Source organism: Acromyrmex echinatior, chromosome 16 (assembly GCF_024713525.1).
Source record: "Acromyrmex echinatior isolate Ae372 chromosome 16, ASM2471352v2, whole genome shotgun sequence".
Lineage (NCBI taxonomy): Eukaryota > Metazoa > Arthropoda > Insecta > Hymenoptera > Formicidae > Acromyrmex > Acromyrmex echinatior.
Genome location: NC_141867.1, coordinates 1951335 through 1972835, shown reverse-complemented (window position 1 = coordinate 1972835; position 21501 = coordinate 1951335). Strand labels below are relative to the sequence as shown.

The window sequence follows — 21501 nt, the reverse complement described above, 5'->3', positions numbered from 1 at the left end:
TGTCGTTGTCGGCTGGAGAAGGAAAAGAAGGAGGAGGATGATGAGGTGGTGGTAAGAGAATGACGAGGAGAGAGAAGGGCAAAGAGGAAACGACGAAGGAGGAGGACCATGTTATACTACTTTGGTATACTTCGTCGTCGGTACCAGGCAGCGATGTTCCACTTACACGGCACACTTTGCAACTCGCCTCGCTTCAGGATCCTGAAGAGTGGGTCTGTCTATCCTACGGTTCCAATCGTGCGTCGTTAGCTGTATATAACTCGCGTATATACCACGCGCAACACGAAATGCCTGCTTCGACACGAAATTCGTGCGAAACGATAGCAAATACATTTCATTCTTTCTCTCTCTCTCTCTCTCTCTCTCTCTCTCTCTCTCTCTCTCTCTTTCGAGGGACTCGTCTCACAATAGGAAGTAGTTCCTATTTTTTAAAGCATTTGAGAAATTCAGTTATTGGAATAGAATATAATAGTTAAAAGAATAATAAATGGCCCAAATATCAAACCTCAGGATATTATACTTAATGGAAAGGAATGTCATAGTCAGCGGTAATTTAAAAGATTATAGATGTTTCCGACATATTTCCAGGATTTCTTACAATTACAAAATAAGTATTGTTCTTTAAAAAAAATTTGTACCGTAAATTTCCATTTTTTATATCGATAAAATCTTTTTTCCGACTTCTCAATTGTATATAAAATTTGTCGGCTTTGACTCCTCTTTTATAGAAAATTCATAGAACAATGTACATATTTTTTTTAAATGAAACGCATAAATAAAGTTTTAATAATATTCTTTTTCTAAACAAAGTGGAAATCGACGTATCATTTAATGTAACTTCCTTGCTTTACATCCCACAATGATATCAGTTTCGATAAATAAGTAAATGCTTCCGTTTGATGTAGGACGCATGATCTCAATATAACGAGAGAATAGGCGTGCGATTAAATACACATTAGATAAAGGCACACAAATTAGATAGTATAAAAGTTACCCTTTTCCAGTAGAACGTTACATAAATATATTTGATGCAAAAAACTTTACGTCAAATTAATATAAATATTAATATATCCTATGAAAGTAACTATTTTTCCAATAAAATTTTTTACACGACGGTTTTATCTCGGTATTATTTTTTTAATTTTAATATACATAATATAATATGATGCAATATATACATATATATATATATATATAATATATTTTAGATATATTTATAATAAATAATAAATATAAATTTTAAATTACACAATATTTTCTGCTTTCTCGATAGTTAAGAATTATACGGCTCTACTAAACCCACGCCGTTTTATGTGTTACACGTGCGCATCTTGGCGATTACACTCAAACTAGGACAAGATGAAAATCGACATACTTGCGATTATGTGCGCAAATTTGGCTGCATCCGTCGAGGCTCGCTGCGAGAAGGCCGCGATCGCGGGGAATCGTTTATCCACGCATAAATGCTCAATGGCCAATCTTTCATGAAATGCTAATTCAAATAAAATACCATGTCATAATCGCGATGGAACGACAGATTTTCGGATTCCCGTTGAGAAATCGAAATGACGTCGAATCGCTCGTTTCAAGTTCGACACGCTTTCGAGAGTTTAAGGAAAGTCTTGCGACATAAGGTCGTATTTATGTATATGTGAAGATTACAAAGCCGGAGCCGAAAGGTAATACCGACGTGTGAAATAATATCAGTATTGGTTGTCCACGGTTTTTAGTAAGATGACATATGCATTAAATGCTTGCGACGTGTTATATAATTATATAAGTATAATTACATTTTATAATGTATATAATTATTGTATAATTATATATATATTTTATAATATATAATATTTTTGGTATTTTATAATATATGTAAAACGTCACGATTGTATATTTATTTATGTAGACATTATGTAATTGTTTAATTTATACGAACTGCAGCTCTAATCATCGGACGATTTCTTATGGCTTAAATTGCACTACAATGTTACACCAAACCAATTCTTTCGGATGTAAATTTATGTCAGCTTCTTCTATCTGCTGCCATCGCGTCGTGAACTAATTCCAGATACACGTAAAAAGATTTGCATGCGTTTCTTAGCTACCCGAGCGAAACCGGAACACTTTTAACCCACGATTATCTCGTCAATTTTCCATCTCTAGGATGAGTTTCTAGTGATAAATGCCAAAGACAAATTTGTAATATAATCCACGTCATAATAACGTATTATGTATCAAATATGAATAAAAACACACATTTACACGTCTTATTCCTTTTTCTTCCATCAAAGAAAAAAAACGATTATTCAAAATTAAAAAAAAAATCTGAGTCACAGGTAAAGCCCAGTTTCCGTTAGACGCTTAATAAGTATTTCAGTAAATCAAGCAGTTTGATAATGAAAATGCAATAAGCTTAAAAAGATGAATAAAAAAGATTGACCGTGTAAGGAACGTGTAGCACGCAAACCGCGTCTTGTTAAAAGCGTGTTTTCGATTTGGAAGACTGCGAGGTCTCCTTCGTGTCTCTTCCCCTTTCGCTCATCTCTCATTACCATCGAATGTGCACGCACACTATGTCAGGACGAGGAAGGAGAGGAAGAGCTGGAAACGCTGGAACGGGGTACGGAGAGAGAATTTCGCAAATGGACGAATAATTAAAGGCGATTCGGATCATGTGAGTGGTACAGTTCACACAGTTACATCTCTTCTCAATGGACGCCGTTGGTGGGTACGTTGGCAGGTGAGCAGCGATGCACACACAACTCTCGGTATCCTACACGTCTCTCGGCCCGAGTAATGGGTTTCACGATTCTCCATTCCCGTGGTAAAGTTCCCATCGTCGACGTTGGTGTATCGCTCGCACTTTGGTCCTCACGAGGTGCGCAACTTTTCGCGAGATTGTGTCAAAAGATACGCGACGTAACATCATCCAGAAGCAAATAGGCATGGTCCTCCGGTCATCTAAGACTCGATTGACAATTCGCTAATACGCTAATTTGTTACAGATTAAGAAAATAAAAAACTCGGTGTCAATTGAAGAAGGTATTGATTTTTGCATATGAACGCAGGTATGAGCTGGTAAGTATTACTTATTATGGAGCTTCGTGCACTGAAAAAAAAGTACTAAATTTTAATAAATCATTTGTTTGAACAGTGCCAACTAAATATATATTTATTTACTAAAGATATATATTTATTTAATAGAATCATTAAGAATCATTAATTTGATTTAACTGTATCATTTCTTTTTATTCAGTAAATATTTATTTACTGTAACTAAATGTTTGTAGCTGGCGCTATTCAAATAAATGTTTATTCAAATTTAGAATTTTCTTTTCAGTATGAAAAAACATTTTTCAATTTTATTAATACCTTATTCTTTAAGAAATATTAAAAAATATACTTCGAATTTCGTTATCAATAAAATTTTTTTACTGTTTTACGACAGTACGATGATCATGCGCACGTGTTAGAATAGACATAAAGACTGAAAAACGTACTATACGTCGTAAGAAACAGTTAAGAAAAACATCTATTAACTCTGTCGACTAATAATAACTGTGAATTATTAATCGTGCAGTAATTTAATACACGTTACGTCGGACGCCGTTGGTTGATTTTTATAGTCGACGGTATTAAATCATCCCGAAATAAATGGTATGCTTCAATTGATGATACCAAGATTTCTTTTTTTTTTCTACAATATATTCGATCGCGAACGGTCTTGACAACAGCAAAAGGAAAAGAGTAAGAGAGAAAGGAGAAGAGCTGTACAAATGAAAAAGAGAAGTACAGTTAAGAATTCGTCGCACGTGGAACTGCTATATCTAGCTAGCTGTTCTTGCTTTTATCTGATGCTCTATTTAAATAGGAATTCCTAATTACCATTGTGTGCTCCCTTCCAACTATGTTTCCTATGAATCGGTATGTGCATCGATGAACGAAGTGTGTCGTCTTGGTATTAATTGGTATCGATGTGCAATGGTATCAAATTTGCGATTCAAAAATTGGTATCATTAGTGATATTACAAATTCTTCATTGACAATTAATTAAATGCAAATTTCCATTGATTTGTTACTTCATCAATTTTTGATAAATCCAAGGGAAACGTTAAACTGCAAGAATCGTAAGAAAAGAAGACGCTTATGTCCGTTTTTATCAATGTAAATTAAATTTAATAATCTCGGTTCAATTTACTTTTCATTTTTTAATTGTTAGAATTAGGAAAAGATAATGAACCGAGTACTGTTGTAAAACAAAATACAAAAGCCATTTTATATTCTCTTCTCAGGAATATTTTAATAACGAAATTCTAAGTATATCTTTTAATATATTATTTTGTTCAATTTTTGAATGAAAAAATGGATACTTTTTAAATGACCCAATATCTTAATAAAAAGATAAGATATTTAAAAAATCGAAATTATAAAATTAACCTACATTGGTGGAAACGAGAATTAGTGGGTTCTTAAAAATTTCGACCAAGCATTACGTTAATTCGTTCACTTTTCTAACGCACGAGAAATAAACGACGGGCTTTCGTGTGACAGGGCTGAGGACGACGCTGCACAGTATGACGATTTCATGATTTATGAGAGTTATTACGATTCGAAGTGATTTATAACGCGACTCGTGATAGCACGCGGTTCCCTGCGTAATGATAAAAACAACGATTCGTCATTACCTCTTACTGGGAAATGCGATTAGAGAATTACGCCTTTGATATGTAAACGCCTAATAAGTATCCACCATTCAAACCGTCTTTCCTTTTCTCTAATGACTCGCTCGATTAATCTGATTCTATCTCTCGGGTATCAAAAAAATGAATAAAACATCTCAGATAAGTTGTGACAGATGAGTATCGCAATCGACGATTGTCGTCGGCAATTAATAGAAAGCTGTTCGGTGACGTTCGTGTTTCGTTTCCGCTTAGCTATGATAATTGTTCAACGTGTCCACACGTCGCGCATGATTTTCGTCTTCGAGACGGAAATCATTTTTGACAGAATCCTCTACAGATTTCACTCGTGCGTGACCGTAGCGGTCGTCGTGATGCCAAGAGAAATCGAACTTGATCGTTAAGCGAGTCGCGAATCGCGAGCTCGGCCCATTAGCCGCGTTCGAGTCTCCTCCGGTCCCATCGAGGCCCCGAAGACGAGTGTGAAGAAACTCATCATTAATAATGATCGTTACGACAATCCTTCGTTTCCAAAATCAAGCATTTTCTAGTATACAAATGTGCTGCGTGTGCAACACAATTCACGCCCGGTTGACGATATCGATTTCTTAAAAGCGATAAATTATACATGAAATGATTTTGCTAAAGTATCTCTAAAAATTTAGTTAGATATAGATCTAAAAATGATTTTGTCAGATCATCAAAATAATTAGGACGTAGGATTGAAGTTGGTTGTTAGACTGTTGTAAAATGTTTTAAAGTATTGCTGGTTATATTTGAACGTCCTATATAATTATTTCTGTGGTTCACCAAAATTATTTTTAAATCTGAATCAAATTCTCTTCACGTATACTAATGTATGTATTAATTATCAATAATGTTCAAAATATTTTTTTTAAACACAGCTATTAATTTAATGTCACTAATTCGCGTGTTAAATTAAATCCTTCATAAATCTAAAGACGAAAGAACTGATTTACTCCGTTCGCAATTTTCGCGCAAATACAAACGTATGTCGTAAATTAACATTAGTACAAAATTTAAATGAAACTTGAAGGAAAGGAACTTAAAAAAAGAAATTTCCAAAAGCTCTCTTTCCAAACACATCGCGGTTTCTCTCTTTATCTTACTCGCACGCCTAGTTTCCGGAGGAAATTTAATTCTAACCGAATAACACAGAACGAGCAATGCACGGCGTTATCGCGCGAAAATAGGAAATAAAAATAAACGGAATGTAGAATCGCATTATATAACGTCCGAGATCCTGTTTGCCGAACGGCGAGCGTGGCATTACATTATGGCGGAATTCCGCGGAGAGAATTTCCGCGTGCGTCGAGGGAGAGAGGAAGTCCGCCCGTAAATCTCCCTCTATCTCCTTTTCTCTCCGATCGGATCTACGCAGATCTACGATCGATCACCGTGTCGGGCTTCGATCCGCTCGGAGGAAAGGTGCACCGGCAGCTCGCGCGGTAGAAAGCCTTCTCTCGATGTGGTGTGCTAGCGCAAGTTGCCGCGAGACTCGTTGTGCCGCGTGCGTATACACGCGCGTATGCGTGTGTGTATCGCGTGCGTGTATATCGGCTCGTCTTTACTAGCATAAGTTAAGCGCACGCCGTGACTCTCCCAGGCTCCCCCCGTGCTGGTGGGACCTTGTTTCATGACCCACATAAAGCAAGGCCGTTAACACTACTCACGACTCCGTACTCACACACGTACACGTACGAGGAGCGCTCCGCGCTCTATGGAGGAGGCACCCGTGTAGTGTGTATGTACCCCCCTACTCAGATAACGTGGCACCCATCGGATCCCCGTGCGAGATGGCCCCGAATTCGTACCACCTGGTAGGATAGCGGCTTGTATACTTGGCGCGGGAGCCGGAAGATAAGGGACTTGGGGATATGCCTCGTTCAGCTGGTGTGTCACTTTTAAAGCCGACGCGATTAAATCGAGAGCTCTCTGACCCGGTCGTTCTTCTTGACCCATTAAAGATCGTAATTAAAATATACGGAATTTTAATTAAGTCGCAATTGTATTTTGTTTCTGTTTCCCCGCGAATTCGTGGCAGAATTGTAAAAACGAATGAGTCTAGTTTTTTCTGTATCTTTGGAAGATCGTGTTCGATTTTTGGAACATGAAATTTAAGTGAGGATGAGTTACGATGGAAAAAGCAAAGTACATGACACTCATCTTCTACTCGGAATTTAAAGACAAATAGTTTTGAGATATAATTATCTCTATGAGAAAATTTTTGTTATATGTTGGAAATCGAATGAAAAGATTATATTTGCTATCAAAGAGTCATCTTATATTAAGAAAAATGTTTTGTACATTATTTTGATGTGACTAATAAAAAAATTAACTTTCTTACTTTTTCATTAAAAAATTGCTTGTTGTTCTAAGCAAAATTTGTTTAAAATAATCAAATTTTAATCAGAATAACACAAATTTAATTATTCTAATCCTTGATTAGACAACGTAATTTTTTAATGAAAAAGTAAGGAAGTTTTTGTTAATCACGTATCAACAAAATAATGTACATACCAAGATATTTCTCTCGAAGTAGCAATAAATTTTTTGTCCCAAAAAAGAGCGTAGATCGTTAATTTTTAGTTAATTTTTCGTAAAGATATAAAAAAAATGATATCGATGAAAAAAGCTGAGTAATTTTTGACTTCGATGTATCGCTTACAAAAATTCTTCATTTTTCAAGATTTGACGTAAAGCGAAGAAACTTTTTTCGTATGCACATATTTATTTATACAAATCACCTGGATTGCTTTTCTATTTCAAGTTTAAATCAGACTTGCTACATATCTTTTCAAAAGAGATGCAAAGCGAATTAAACAAGAATAAACTGCGCACTCCTTATAAAAAAAAATGGAAAAATAAAAGAATAAAAAAGGATTGAAAAACGCAAGTTTTTACATTTCCTCCATTTTCCCTCTGTTCTTATCATTATTAATGCTTCATTACGATTTGATTTACATCATTCGTCGCGTAATGCTATCAAGGTATCGGATGCGCGAATAATCTTCGGGAAGGCATGTTTTTATGGTCCAGCTTGACGAGACGGTCCCACTCATCCCACTGATGGAGGCTTAACATGAAGCTGCGGGGATTCCCTCCCCCCCTCGCACTTTTGCCTTCCTCATCTTACACTCACCATGGCCTGCGATGTGTACATACATACATATGTCGCGCTTAGTAGGTCACATCGACACATAATGGTGTTTGCGAGAGAATATCGTGGCAGCGCGTACCAGCGTTATCGTACTCCTGGCTGTGGATCCGGCCACCTTGATAGTACCTTGATCTTGATCTTGACTCTGGACAAGGCCCGCCTCGCAGACAGACGCCGCCGGGAGAACACGAACGATCGCGGCTCTTGTTTTCGCGTAAATTTTCGCCAGCATGAGGAATATGCGGTCGCGATTCGCGTGCGTGGATTTATTTCTTTTTCTCTCTTTTTAATATAGCTTCTGTTTCCAGATTTAATTAAAAGGCGTGCCTAATTTGTGTTGAAAGAATCTTAAAGGAGAGCGAAAGGAAAGTTAAAAGATTTTATGATTTGACTAAATGAGTTGCGTTAAATAATAAATAACGATGAAAAAGTCGCAAAGACAGTTTTTTTCTTTAACAATAAATAAGGAGATTTAATTATTTTTTATAAGAATATGTGAGCATAAAATAATATTTATAACTGCGCGCGAGTCGAATTAAAATTATTAATATAATAACAAGTTCTAATTTTTTCTATTTCTGTCTTCTGTCTTTCTTATTAAATATATTATTTTCTTTAATTTTATTTTATAAAAAAATTAAATTCTATGGCATCCTGTATGCTAATTTTGCTATGAAATCCTATAATATTAAATTATTAATTATAGAAAAAATGTAATTAAGTAAATGATAAATAAATAATGCATAACTTTTATCTCAATTAATTTATACATTTTATCTGAAAGTGTCAATGATCTAATTTAGTCCTCAGATTTTTCTGATCATTTTTTTAATTATTTACTCGTGTAGAAATAACTGTGTAAATATAACTGTCGCCATCTCTTGCAATCGAATCATACCAAAAAATTTATGTGTATGAAAAGAAGAGCTAAGTAACACATAAAAAAAGTTCTATTATCATTCTCTTTCTACATGTACATATACGTTGCTTATTATTTCATCTCGTGGATTCTATAGGAAATCTAAAGCTGCTTTTTTCATGATGAAAATTAATTAGGTCACATTACTATTGTTCAATTTTTAATCTACACCAAACATCTTGCTTATTATTTAATATCGCATGGAATATTCTAAAATTCATTTATATAAGTAAATCATTTTCAAATATATACGTACATGAGAAAAATTCTATATTTTTAATTCTGTAACTTAATGTACGAAACAGAAATGAAAATTTTCCTTACAAGGCTTCAGCCTAAATAAATACAAAAAGTAAATGTATATGAAATATATATGAAACATTAAATAAGAGATATTTTTATATTCGTGTATATTTCATGTATATTTATTTTTTGTAGAAATAAAAATGTGTTTATATATTATATATATATATATATGTTTAAAAATAAACATAATATATATTTTATATATATATATATATATATATATATATATGCACACATTTTTTATTCTGAAAAATAACATAAATAATAGTGAAAAATCGATCAGGATCATTGACGTTTTTAATAGTCTGGCCTTAATATTGCTTATAAGATGACCTTAAAAAATCACGTTTTCTGTTATCGATAGCACGCTATCCAAAATTATTAGTTGATTCGTCCTGATCATAAACTGTCTCAAATGCAACTTTACGCGAAAAACAATTCCGAGATTCATGGGTCAGGAAGCGGGAAGATACAGATACATTTAGAAAACTCCGATCTTTCGAGTTTTCCTTTATTTTATTGGTACCACCTCTCTGTCTTTCATACACAACGTCGCGATACAGACTCCGGCCGCAATCTGGCACAAAATTCATCTCGGGTTTCGCATCGGCGGCGAAATCCTCGATGGACATGATCGATTCCGAATATTTATCTTGTTGCCTAATCGACATGAGCTATATTATGTGTGAATATATTATACGTTACCGATAACGTATATTATTATTGAAGCGTCATTGTTACCGATAATATATACTATTATTGAAGACTATTATTGCGAAGGAATGTTTTGATTTCTGTCAATGTATAGGCCGAAAATAATGTATGTACATATTATTGTCTTGCGAAGTACATTTAACTACGCACTAAATTGTTTCTTTTCAAGATAATTAATTGGTAAAAAAAAAGGGAAGGCAACATTTATTCCTGATTTAACAAATTATCGCGGGTCTTGATAATAGAGCATGAATGAATGATGGATACGTTTACATTTAAATTAACTTGCATTAAAGCAATGAATCTGGATAATAATCGGACAAACGTATTATTGAATGTCTTGAATAGCGATGGATACATATGGATTCGCATCTTAGAATAATCTTTAATCGTTCTCAGGATGGTTTGGAAATGTTGGAATGTTGCGTAAAGTGTTGGATAAAAGAACGCAATAAAAACCACAATCATATTCTACAATGTCTATTCATTTGCGTTCTTACTCGTAATAATAATATTACGAGTAACAATGTATCGTCAATTTCCACTTTGCGAAAAATTATATTTACAAGCATCACTTAATCATTTACTTAATAATCGTGTCCGATTTACGATATCTCCTATTTCACAAAATCCAAACTTAACTTCGTTACTAGTAATTCGAACAATATTAACATTATAATCAACAAGATACGATGCAGTGTCGATACTTTATGATCCAATAAATGTCCCTTTAATCTTCAAAATAGATGATTTTCATGTTTAAATATTGAATGGAAATCTAATATCTGAACATACGGAAGTCTAATATCAACGATACGAAAAATCATATTGCTAAATTAGCCATTTATTTTTGGGTATAAGATTATATTTCTACAAGGTGATTTTATTTCAATTTTATCAATTGCAAGTATTGTTTGTTAAAATTTCTATAGGCTTTCAAATAGGATATTTTTAATTTCCGACTATATCTCTGCAATACATATAGTAGATACGAATATCAAATATAGCTTCAGGATTTTTATATATGCTTTGTACATATATGTATATATAATACATATTATGTATATAATATGTAAGTATATTTTCCTTGTCAACCCCCCTATAGTTGCAACGTGAGGAATTAAATAGCTTTGCGTGAAACAATAATGTTGGTCCTAGTTATAGTTTATCTGGAAATTATTATTGTAATCAAATTAAGTTCATTTTGTATCATATTTAATTTAGCTGAATGGCTTCCTAACTAATATTAATGTATTGTCTATTTTAGTATATTTTTCTGCGAGGTCGCGATTGTCAGACATAAGAAACTAACCAACTAGAGAGGCACAAGAAATCAACTATGTCTCTTGAAATATTGTGCTTAAATCGAATTTCGACACTGAGTGTATTTGTTTAACTCGATGATAGTATTCTGACAGCATTTGATTCAAGGGATTTTTTAAAATCTAGCAAATCATTTGAACAATATCTTAATTGCTTTGATATTATTCAGATATTTTTAATATGATTTTGATGTATGTTTTTGATGATTCGTGATGACTTAATAATAGATAAATATTTATTCAATTAATTTAATTTCCGTTCAATTCGTAATATGAAATCGGAAAAATATTCAACTTAAAAGGGACATTTTAAACCATGACACCGCGTTGTGCCAATAATTGCTTCCTTTGGTGAAGACTTGGCGAATCCACGGTAATCTCATCATTCTTCACACTGTCAAATGACTTGGAGGTTTTAAAATTATTTAGTACGCTTAAGCAATTGCTGCTTGTCATTTCGAAAGATTTGGAATTTCTTAGTGACGCGCTAGCTAACTTTTTAATAGTATCTGAGATAGGATATTTAAAATCTACTCTTTCCCTTTCTCTCTCCTTAATTCTTTGATTATTATTGACCACCATTAAGGGATCTTTCTTCTCCGTTTTTTTTTCCTCTTGCTTATCTAACTTAGAATCCTCGTGTTTCGTCCTCTGATTCCCACTTTCGTCGGTTCTACACGTCGATTCCAATTTGTCCTCTCTTTTATTCATAAATGACTCTAATCGCGGATGTTCGCTCTCTTCCTCTTCTTTCTTGTCGTCTTGACCTAATAAAGACTTTGGTGGTGCTTCCACGTAACCGCTCTCATCGCTGTCGGCCTCCTCGTCGAGAGAATCCAGAGTTAGGAACGAAGTCTCCTCATTTTGCAAAAAATCGTGACCTATCCTACCAGGATACTTCTCGTTCGCTCGCCTTTCCCTCTTCTGCGGATCTTCAATCCTGTTCATCACCTCTCCCCTCGGCCGATAATCCACCACGTCGTCAAGATCCTCCACATCCTCGAAATCGAACATATTCGAAGCAGTGTCTTCCATTTCTTCTTCTTCTTCCTCCATCGATTCTTCTTCCTCGCTCCTTAAGGGAAACCTCTTCATAGGATCCATAGGATTGAAACGGGGACTACCGGCACATGTCATGAAATGTGGCGAACCTTCCGAATTTCTTCGTGGTCCTGATCTTCTGCCGACTCGGTCTTCCGTGAAGATAACCCTTTTGATCGACCCTCGCTGATCTAGAAAATGTATTTTAAAGGTAAGCAACTTATCACGAAGTGACATTATAATATTATAACATCCGTGTGTCACGCACTAACTGGTATAACTTGCCAAGTAACTGCCCTTTCGACATAGTGTTATGCAAATATCATATATGTTCCTCTAAAAAAAACTTTACGAAGACAGAGATATATTTCGAATAAAAAATTAAATATCACAAAAAATAATGTTAATTAAAACATTATCAAAAAAAGACACGATAAAAAATCAATTATACGTTTATTAAATCTATCTATTGATGATGTTAAGAAAATGCAACTCGCTATTTACTTATACAACAAAATTATATATAACAAAATGAACTTAAAAACTCGTGCTAATCAGAATAAATTAATGCAGTTTATTCATTTTAATTATATATCACAAGGTGATATAACAAAAATACGCTTCATATTACAATTTCATTACTTTATGTAACCATCTTTACATAACGAAAAAATTTAAAGATATTATCGTTTACGTCATCAAAAAACATGTAGTTATACATTCAAAAAGATGTATTTAAAAAAAGTTTATCGAGACTTTGCTTCAAGTTTCAGATTGTTTGATATGATCAATCGTGATAAGCGAACAATTATACGAACTCTGAGCAAGATGTTCCTCCGGACCAGTGGCTCTTTCCTCGCTGGTTGCCGTGCTGGCGGTTTCACATCCACTGGAGATGCTACCGTTTTCGTCGGACTCGCGGTTGAGGGCTTCCAGTAGTCTGGCTATCCTCCAGCTGTCCTGGTCTTCCCAGCTACGTGCTACGTTCTCCAAGGAACGCAATTCCTCCAGCAGCCTCTTCTGCTCTATCTCTTCTGCTACCGTGTCCTCTTCAATCGCTGATAACTTAGGCGCGCTCTTTGATCTCTCCAAGGGCGGTCGATAGTTTTGACCACCGGTACTCAGAAGAAGTTTCCTACGCGGCAACGACGGATTGTCGTATAATGCGTTTGCCAGAGACAATCTGTAACAATTTACGTAAACTATGTTAATTAATTCAAATATACTAATATACAAATAATATCATATTTTTACAAATTTCATAATAAAAATTGATCCTCAATGACTTGATACATTTACATCCATTTCTATCATTATAGATTAACTTTAATATCCGTTTAATTTACTTTTTATCTTTTTCAACTTTTAAGAACTAGAAAAAAGTAAAAAGTAAATTAAATCAAGATTAAAATTAATTTACACTTATTAATGAAAATACATTAGTAAGAAAAAGATTTTTAATATCATTTTTTCTGTAATTTTACAATTTGCTTACGAGACGTTACTTTTATATTTAGAGAATAATAAAATTTTTATTTATAAAATTACAAATATTGTATTTATTAATTAAAAATAAATTAAAATTCTAACTGATTAAATAATAAAAATTGTCCAACTTTCTCTATTTACTCTTTTTCTGGCAAAAAGATAAATTCCTGAAAGATAATGCGATATAAAGAAAGTAGCGAATTAGACGTATTAGCACGATTCTGACTGGAATGCTCGAATATGGATGCTTTCTATTTGGTGACACGAGCATCATTTCTATCTTTCTTAACATACAGATATAAGTAATAAAGATAGAACGACACTTATGTCGACTTGTGTCACCAAATGGAAAGTACCCTATAATGTTTGACCTGCGACTTGGAAACACTGACCCGAATGTACAATCGTCGAGTGGCGATCGCTTCCCGTCCTGGATCGTGACTCGATCGCGCACATAACGTCTACAATTGTGACCAGAATCGTGACTGCCACATTGCATGCACGAGCACGCGTAACTTCGCGTGCCTCTCAAAGAACGAAGATGAGAGAAATTTCTCTTTTCTCCTGATTAAAACGGGAAGAGGCAAACACCTGCATGGCCCATGTAACAACGATATAACGCACGAAGGACGATAAAAATGCGAAGAATGTGCGATTGGAATGCGCGAATGTAATGTCGGTTGCTGCCCGACATTGAAATGAGCCTAACGGAAACTCAAAGAATTCTACGATTGAGAAATTGTGCCGCGTACGATTAATCGTCGCCGGTTCAATTTTAATGAGCTATTAAGAACCAAACAAATATTATAATATCATAAAGATACGCATTTAGATAATTAAGTAATTAAAATTGAAGAATTGATAAAACAAAAAGAGATTCAAATATTTTCTAGCACATTGAATAAACACCGTAATGCGAATGTATTATGTGTATCTTATTAATTCTCTTCTAATGCAATTCTAACACTTAACAAGATCTCACTAATCCCACCGTAATACTTTCTAAATCCCATTAATTGTTTGCCAATGTTAGATAATGCCCGTTAATAATTTCCGCTAATATCTCAATCCCGCGACTTCCGCAAATTCCGTGACTTCCGTTTGTGTTTATTTATCGTTACTAGAAAATAAGACAAAATTTGAAGATTTGCATTCTTAATTTGTTTCTAAATTTCTCGAGTTTTAACTCTTTATAGCAAAACAATAAGAGCATCGAAGACTATTGAAATAACACCGCTTCCCACAACTCGCTTAAGTCTCAGTTTACTTTTGTGGCATGATACCGCTGCTCTTACCTGGCGTTTTGCCTGGAGACCTTGTCTCGACGGAATTCCATGAGCGCCTGTTGCAGCCTGGTATTCAAGATCGAGGCGAGTCTTCTTGCGGTAGACTCCTTGCTGCACAGAGCTGCGTGACACCTTAATTCGGGCCTCAGTCTGCGGCCTTCATGTCGGTATACCCAAACAAAGAGGCGTGGATGAGTGGCTGGCGCTGTGCAGTAAGTCACACGGTGAGCCCAATACTCGGTGAGACCGTGGTCTTTAGTGGTCGCGGTCAGACCACCGTTGGTCACAGTCAACCTCATGGAAACGTCGGGTCTATTGCTGCTTACGTAATTCCGCCATAGGGTCGACACGGGCTTCTCAACGCAGCCTTCACCTGTCGAAAGCGTGAAAAATCAATTTAAATTACTTTCCAGAATTGCTAAAGCTGGAACTATTGTCGGAATACGTTCCTTGGAGTTCCTTATTGTTGCCGATCCTTCGTGGAACGGTCTATAATTTCGGAGGGAACTTCAAAGGACTGTTCAAAAGTAATGTTATGTTATGCCGATGTCTCCGTGCGGTGACTTTCTACGCTTCATTATGGACATTGACGCATAATCAGATGCTTAGAAATGTCGCTTCTCAGTCTCACACGAGAAGACGAAAGGTATGCCGCGCGACGAAGTGTGTCACTTTAGGGCAGATCTTGCATGCACGCGTATCTACGTATTATATCTATTACGACATCCTAGCTACGTTCGAGCACATAAAAAATAGGCATGTATATATGGAGAAAGATAGCTCCGTTCTATGTACTCCGAGGCATATCCTGACTTTCGATACAGTTTGATTCGCCGCTACGCGCCGCTTTGAACCGCGTTACCAATTTAGAGATACAGGAAACACAAGTACAGTTACTTGGAGCTCGAAAGCGAGCCGATCCGGTTGGCAAAATAGAGAAGCGACAAAGAGAGAGGGAGGAGGTAGAACGAGGAAAAGGGAGAGAGAGAAAGAGAGAAAGAGAGAGAGAGATAGCAACTTGGGACAGGTAGGTGCACGTCATAGTCTCTCCTGTTGCCTGCTATTTGCAAAAAAAAAAACGCAATTCTTAAAAAAACGCTTCGCTCATACTTGGTTTATTGCAAAAAAGTAAGTATTTGATGCAAATTTAAGCAACATGTTTGCATTCAAATGCGTGAGGCAGTAATAAATTAAATTCCGGTATGAGTAACTGAATGTTGTGATGAAACAAACTGATGTTTCTTCACGCTCGTGGCAGCTGATTCCATCGCGATTTTTGCGGTCGTCACTCAGAGCTCTAAAGTTCTTTATAATTACAAAGAGCTCACCTAATCCCACAGACCATAGAATGAATGAATTAATTTTATAAATGATTATATATATATATATATATATATATATATATATATATATATATATATATATATATATCAATGTCGCGGTTTGTTACATCAATCGAGATCGGTAGTTATAAAATAATCGCTGACGAAGTGACAGTTCTTTAGACGATAAAAAACTTCATGTATGTTAAGCAATATCTTAGATCGGTCATTATGCAAATAGCGCATTATACAATTTTGTAACATCATTGTCATTGTGTTTATATGCAAGATGGTTTGATAACAATGTTTCTGATGGAAAACAAGAAGCTGCATAGAATGATAAAAATAACACTCAAGAAACTGGAAGATAGAAACTAACTTTATCTGATTTGGATTATTAGGAAAATTTAGTGGTCATAAATATTCCACTTAAAATTGAAAAAATCATTCGAAATTTACAGTAAATTGAATCCTTTGCAATAAAACTATTTCTCGTAATAAATGAAAATTAAGTATTTTGCAACTCATCTAATTAATAGATCTGATATAAATTAAAATTTTTACTACTTAGAAGAATTTATGAAGGACAAATTATAGTTTGTCGATTATAATCGTTACATTTGAATACTTGAAAAATTATGTGATAGAATATCAAGACCAACTTAACATGAGAAGAGTACATACTTATTAAATATCAACTCTGTTAAAATGTAAATGCATTAAAAAAAGCAATTGATTATGTTTATAAAAAAATTAAGAACGTAACATGGTTTACAAGCTTTCACAGAAAAAAAGACTCCTTAAATTAATCATAATATACTCACATATAAGCAAAAATATTGGAATCTTGCTTCAAAGATATTAGTCTTGATTTGATTAAAGTATATTCAAAGATATTAGTCTTGTTTGATGCAAGTATTATTTTGCACTCAATTCAAGACTTGCACAATTAAAAATCTTAACATCAATAAAAATTAAAAAAAAAAACCAAAATTTTTAAAGCGAGATTACAATATTTTTTCTTATATGAATATATTATGGTTGATTTAAGAATAGTCTTTTTTCTGTGTACAACTATTATTATTAGATAATAGATATGTAAGATTTATGTCTTAATAAAGCTGTATTATGAACTCTTAATACTTCTATGATCATTGCTCGATCAAACAACTGCGAAATGTACGCAAGTGATAACTATATGATTGCAAGAGAAAGCAATCTATAAATCAAAGGCGCTAAGAAACGTCATCGTTACAAACACTCTCTTGATATCTCTGTAATCATAATATTTAATATTTCTAATCCAGCAATTATCAAATAATACAAATGAGCTATCATTGAAGACAATGTTTTAGATAATGTTTAAATAGACGAGTGAGTTGAATCAACATTTCTCACGAGACTTAGTATTAGATAAAGAAATGACGTGGAATTGAACGTGTGTGTTTATTGAATCCCACGTGCACGGAGGAAGAACTTTATAATCTCAGAAGTAGATGATTAAATAAGTAGCATATCGATTTTAATTAATTGACTTCGAAGCGACGATGTAACAAATCGAACGTCTACTCAGAATCAGGTATGTTTCTTCAGAATTCAACAGTCCGTTATATCGGGGAAGACGGGATTTATTTCCGGGATTGTTATCTTATCGTGTGATTCTTAAAATTTATTATTTATTTATTAGCGAGTCCAGATATTTATCAAAGGCCGAAAAAAATTGACGTGGCGCAAGCAAAAAATTGTTTAAGGTTAAATATGAATAAAGATAGAATATTAAATTATTATTTAAATTATTACACTAAAAAAATTTATTTAAATGTATAATTCATAAAATGTTTCATTTAAAAGTATATTAACATAAAAGAAGAATAATATAATAGAAATGTTTCTTAAAGTAAAAGATATTTTTGCAATATCAAAATTGTGATTAATATTTCAGAAATATTAACAGTATAACATTTTGACAGTATAAATATTTTTAAAAAAGAAGACTTCAAGAAGACTTCAAAATATTTCCCTGTAGATCCGCCTGGCAAATCGTCCGTGATGCCTATGTAAATTTTCAAAAAGATCTTGTTTTCCCATGAAAGGCATAAATATCAAATCGATGACCGAGAATCATCACGATTATACCGAATATCTCAGGGGAAAAATACCGTGTCTCTATTTCCAAGTGCAAACTGCAACGTCGAGAGAAAGCACTGATCGAGATCCGCGCCACAATCGAACTGTGACCGGCTAACTCGGTGAAAAAAAGGCCATCGAAAATCACATGCAAATAAACCACGGACAACAATGGTCTCACTGTCTGCGTAATTTGCGTATAGGAAGCCTTATATACACTCGTTGAATCAACATTTTATTCCGAGCGTGTCCGGAGAAAGCGTGCGGGGAGATTCGATAAAAGCGATCCTTCGCAGCAGGTGAAACGGCCATTGGCGTGCCGCAAAGTTCTTTTCCGTTACAACAATTTTTCAAAATGAAAGGCTCGAGAGTAAAGGGGCAAGCCGACGGAACAATCTCATTCCTCAATTACACTCAATTACAAAAGCAGATTCGATTTTAAATTCCAACTCTCACTATGCGCAAAAAATTATTTATTACGTGTATATATAATTTATACATATTAAATATATCATATATTAGGTCATTTAAAAAGTATCCGCGGTTTTTTGTTCAATTTTTGAATGAAAAAAACCGCGGATACTTTTTAAATGACCCAATATATGTACTCTCTAAAATATTTGGAGTGGAATCTAATTCTAAAGAGCGACAAAGAGTTGAAATATATTTGTGTCAGTACTAAATGTTAGCAAAAATTATCATATCTTTAACACTAAAACTGCCTATCTATTTTTACTATAAATAAATACATATAATATTTACTGTATCTAATATTTAAAAAAAGGATAAAAGAAAAAATAAATTGATTAATTTAATCATGTACATACTGTATAAACATTATAGAACAAACAATGTTGAAAAAGAGTGGCTCAATTATCAATTTTTAAGAGTGAAATTTTTAAGGGTTAGATTCTACTCCAGAGATTTTAGAGAATACATCATATTATTAAATATTTATGTACGTATCACTCCTGAACGTACAATAAAATTATACAGTTACAAAAAGCAACGCCCACTCAAATATTCATGAAAAATCAACGTCCCTATTCGTTTCCAAGTCTCTAAAAGATAATAGAGGGTTAAGCCGAGTTAGAAAATAAATCAGCAAAAATTGATTCCGAGACAGGAATATTCGCAGCCATGACGATCTATCGAGTCGTACGAATATTGCGAACGGAAAAACAGACGGGCTGGAACGACGCGGAACGGGAAGCAACGGTGAGAGAGGTGCCGTGCACCGTAATATGACCAGGTCGTCATTGCCATCAGACTGATACTCGGCGTGTTTCAACATTCGATATTATTCAATTAGAGATAAATGCCGCGACTGCCCGACGATTTTCCCTTCGTTAACTGCCGCCATCGCACGCATCGCGCTCACTCGATCTTTTGCGCGAGGATTTCGAGAAAACGCGCGTGCACAAACCGCGAAACTTTCCACCGAGAAAACGACGTTTGTATCGCATGACGAGAGCGAATGTCGCGTACATTGTACGCGGTGGTCACATGATGAATAACATGAATGTGTAGAGTAAACGGTGCAGTAACGGGGTCGCTTTATTAAGTAAGGAGAGTCATTGTTGAGAAGGCTCGACATTCTTGGGTAAGAATCTCCATGTGTCATTCATTTTGTTATGCATCAACGTTTTGTACATTAATCATAATTTACTTACACTTAATTGTAAATCAACTCAAGAGCGACAGTGAATATTTCTAGTACGATAAGTATATAAGTTGTAAACAGCTGTGAGTTTCAATATACTTTGAAAGATCCAGACGAGGTAAAAGTTGATGAATAAGATTCGAGTGTCTGACTTTGCTGTTTTGAAATGTAATAATGGGAACACAAAAAATATTACATTGGCCTACATTAAGCAAAAAGGAGATCAAGAAGCTCCTTCTTTTTAGTGATTTCAACTATACGTGATGTAAAAGAAGTTGTAGATATATTTGTGTCAGTACTAAATATTAGCAAAAATTATCATATCTTTAACATTAAAACTGCCTATCTATTTTTACTATAAATAAATACATATAATATTTATTGTATCTAATATTTAAAAAAAGGATAAAAGAAAAAATAAATTGATCAATTTAATCATTTACATACTGTATGAAAATTATGGAAAATTATCTCTGAAAACGTATTGTTACAAATTTGATAAAAAATTATTAGGTGTTGGAATTAATTCGTAGCGTTTTACAAGTGATGGGAAGTATGTACTTTCATTAATGTATTTTTTAATGCTCATGTGAAATAAATAACATTCTTTCATTAAAAAACGCTACGAATTAATTCCAACACCTAATATAAACTAATTATTTTTAATGTTTTGGAAGTTTTAATGTTAAATATCTTGTTCATTTGAAAAAGTTTAAGTAAAAAAGAATATTTATCGGAAAAAATATAATCCTACTTGCATCGATTTATTAACAAAGATAAAGAGTGACAGTCATGTATGATAATGTATATCATCTTCAATGCACATTAATCAAAGAGAGAAACCATATCTCTCCAGAGATATTGATAAATTATAACGCGTTCGACTGTGATACATATAAAATTAATTATTAGTGTTTCAATATTAATATTAGAATAATCTGGAGAGATTATTCATTGATGTACATAACTCACCTCCTAAACCGTATAATTATATAATAATGCTAAATGCTCTAAAAAATCGATAGAAAAGCCTTAAAAGCCTTAAAAGCTTAATTATTAATGTTTTTTTTCATAGTGATTTAATATTAGAACAGAAATAATTCCGAGATTTTTTTATTTATTGATATATTACTCATCTTTTAAGCCGCAAAACTAGCTTCATAATTGTACACAACCCTCTAAAAAATCAACGAAGAAATAATAACTAAAAATATAATAATTTTACAACATGGCGAAAATCTCAATAAATAACTTCGTCATACGTGACCGCACACTACGTTTTCTCACATCGTCGACATTTATCGCATATCTTTTACGAGCAGTTCCTGACTTTGATGTTTTTCATGAAATTACTTGTCCTCGAAATGTAATTTCAAGCTGAAGAACAATAGAAACGTGTATCTAGACGAACTGATCTGTTTCTGCATTTACCGTCTCAAACGTTGCAATAATTTTT

The 21501-nt window shown here is 34.0% G+C and overlaps 1 protein-coding gene across 2 annotated transcripts in view; it reads right to left on the bottom strand.

Moving 5' to 3' along the window:
- Nucleotides 1-3680: 3680 nt before the first annotated feature.
- Nucleotides 3681-21501, bottom strand: part of LOC105142922 (uncharacterized) — a 70813-nt gene continuing 52992 nt past the window's right edge. For both annotated transcript variants that reach the window (XM_087414810.1, XM_087414809.1), the window contains exons 3-5: nucleotides 14943-15306; nucleotides 12978-13342; nucleotides 3681-12350 (exon numbers count right to left, since the gene is read on the bottom strand). In XM_087414810.1, coding sequence (XP_087270936.1) covers nucleotides 11428-12350; nucleotides 12978-13342; nucleotides 14943-15306 — 1652 coding nt within the window. In that variant the 3' untranslated portion in view covers nucleotides 3681-11427. The remainder of the gene's footprint in view (nucleotides 12351-12977; nucleotides 13343-14942; nucleotides 15307-21501) is intronic.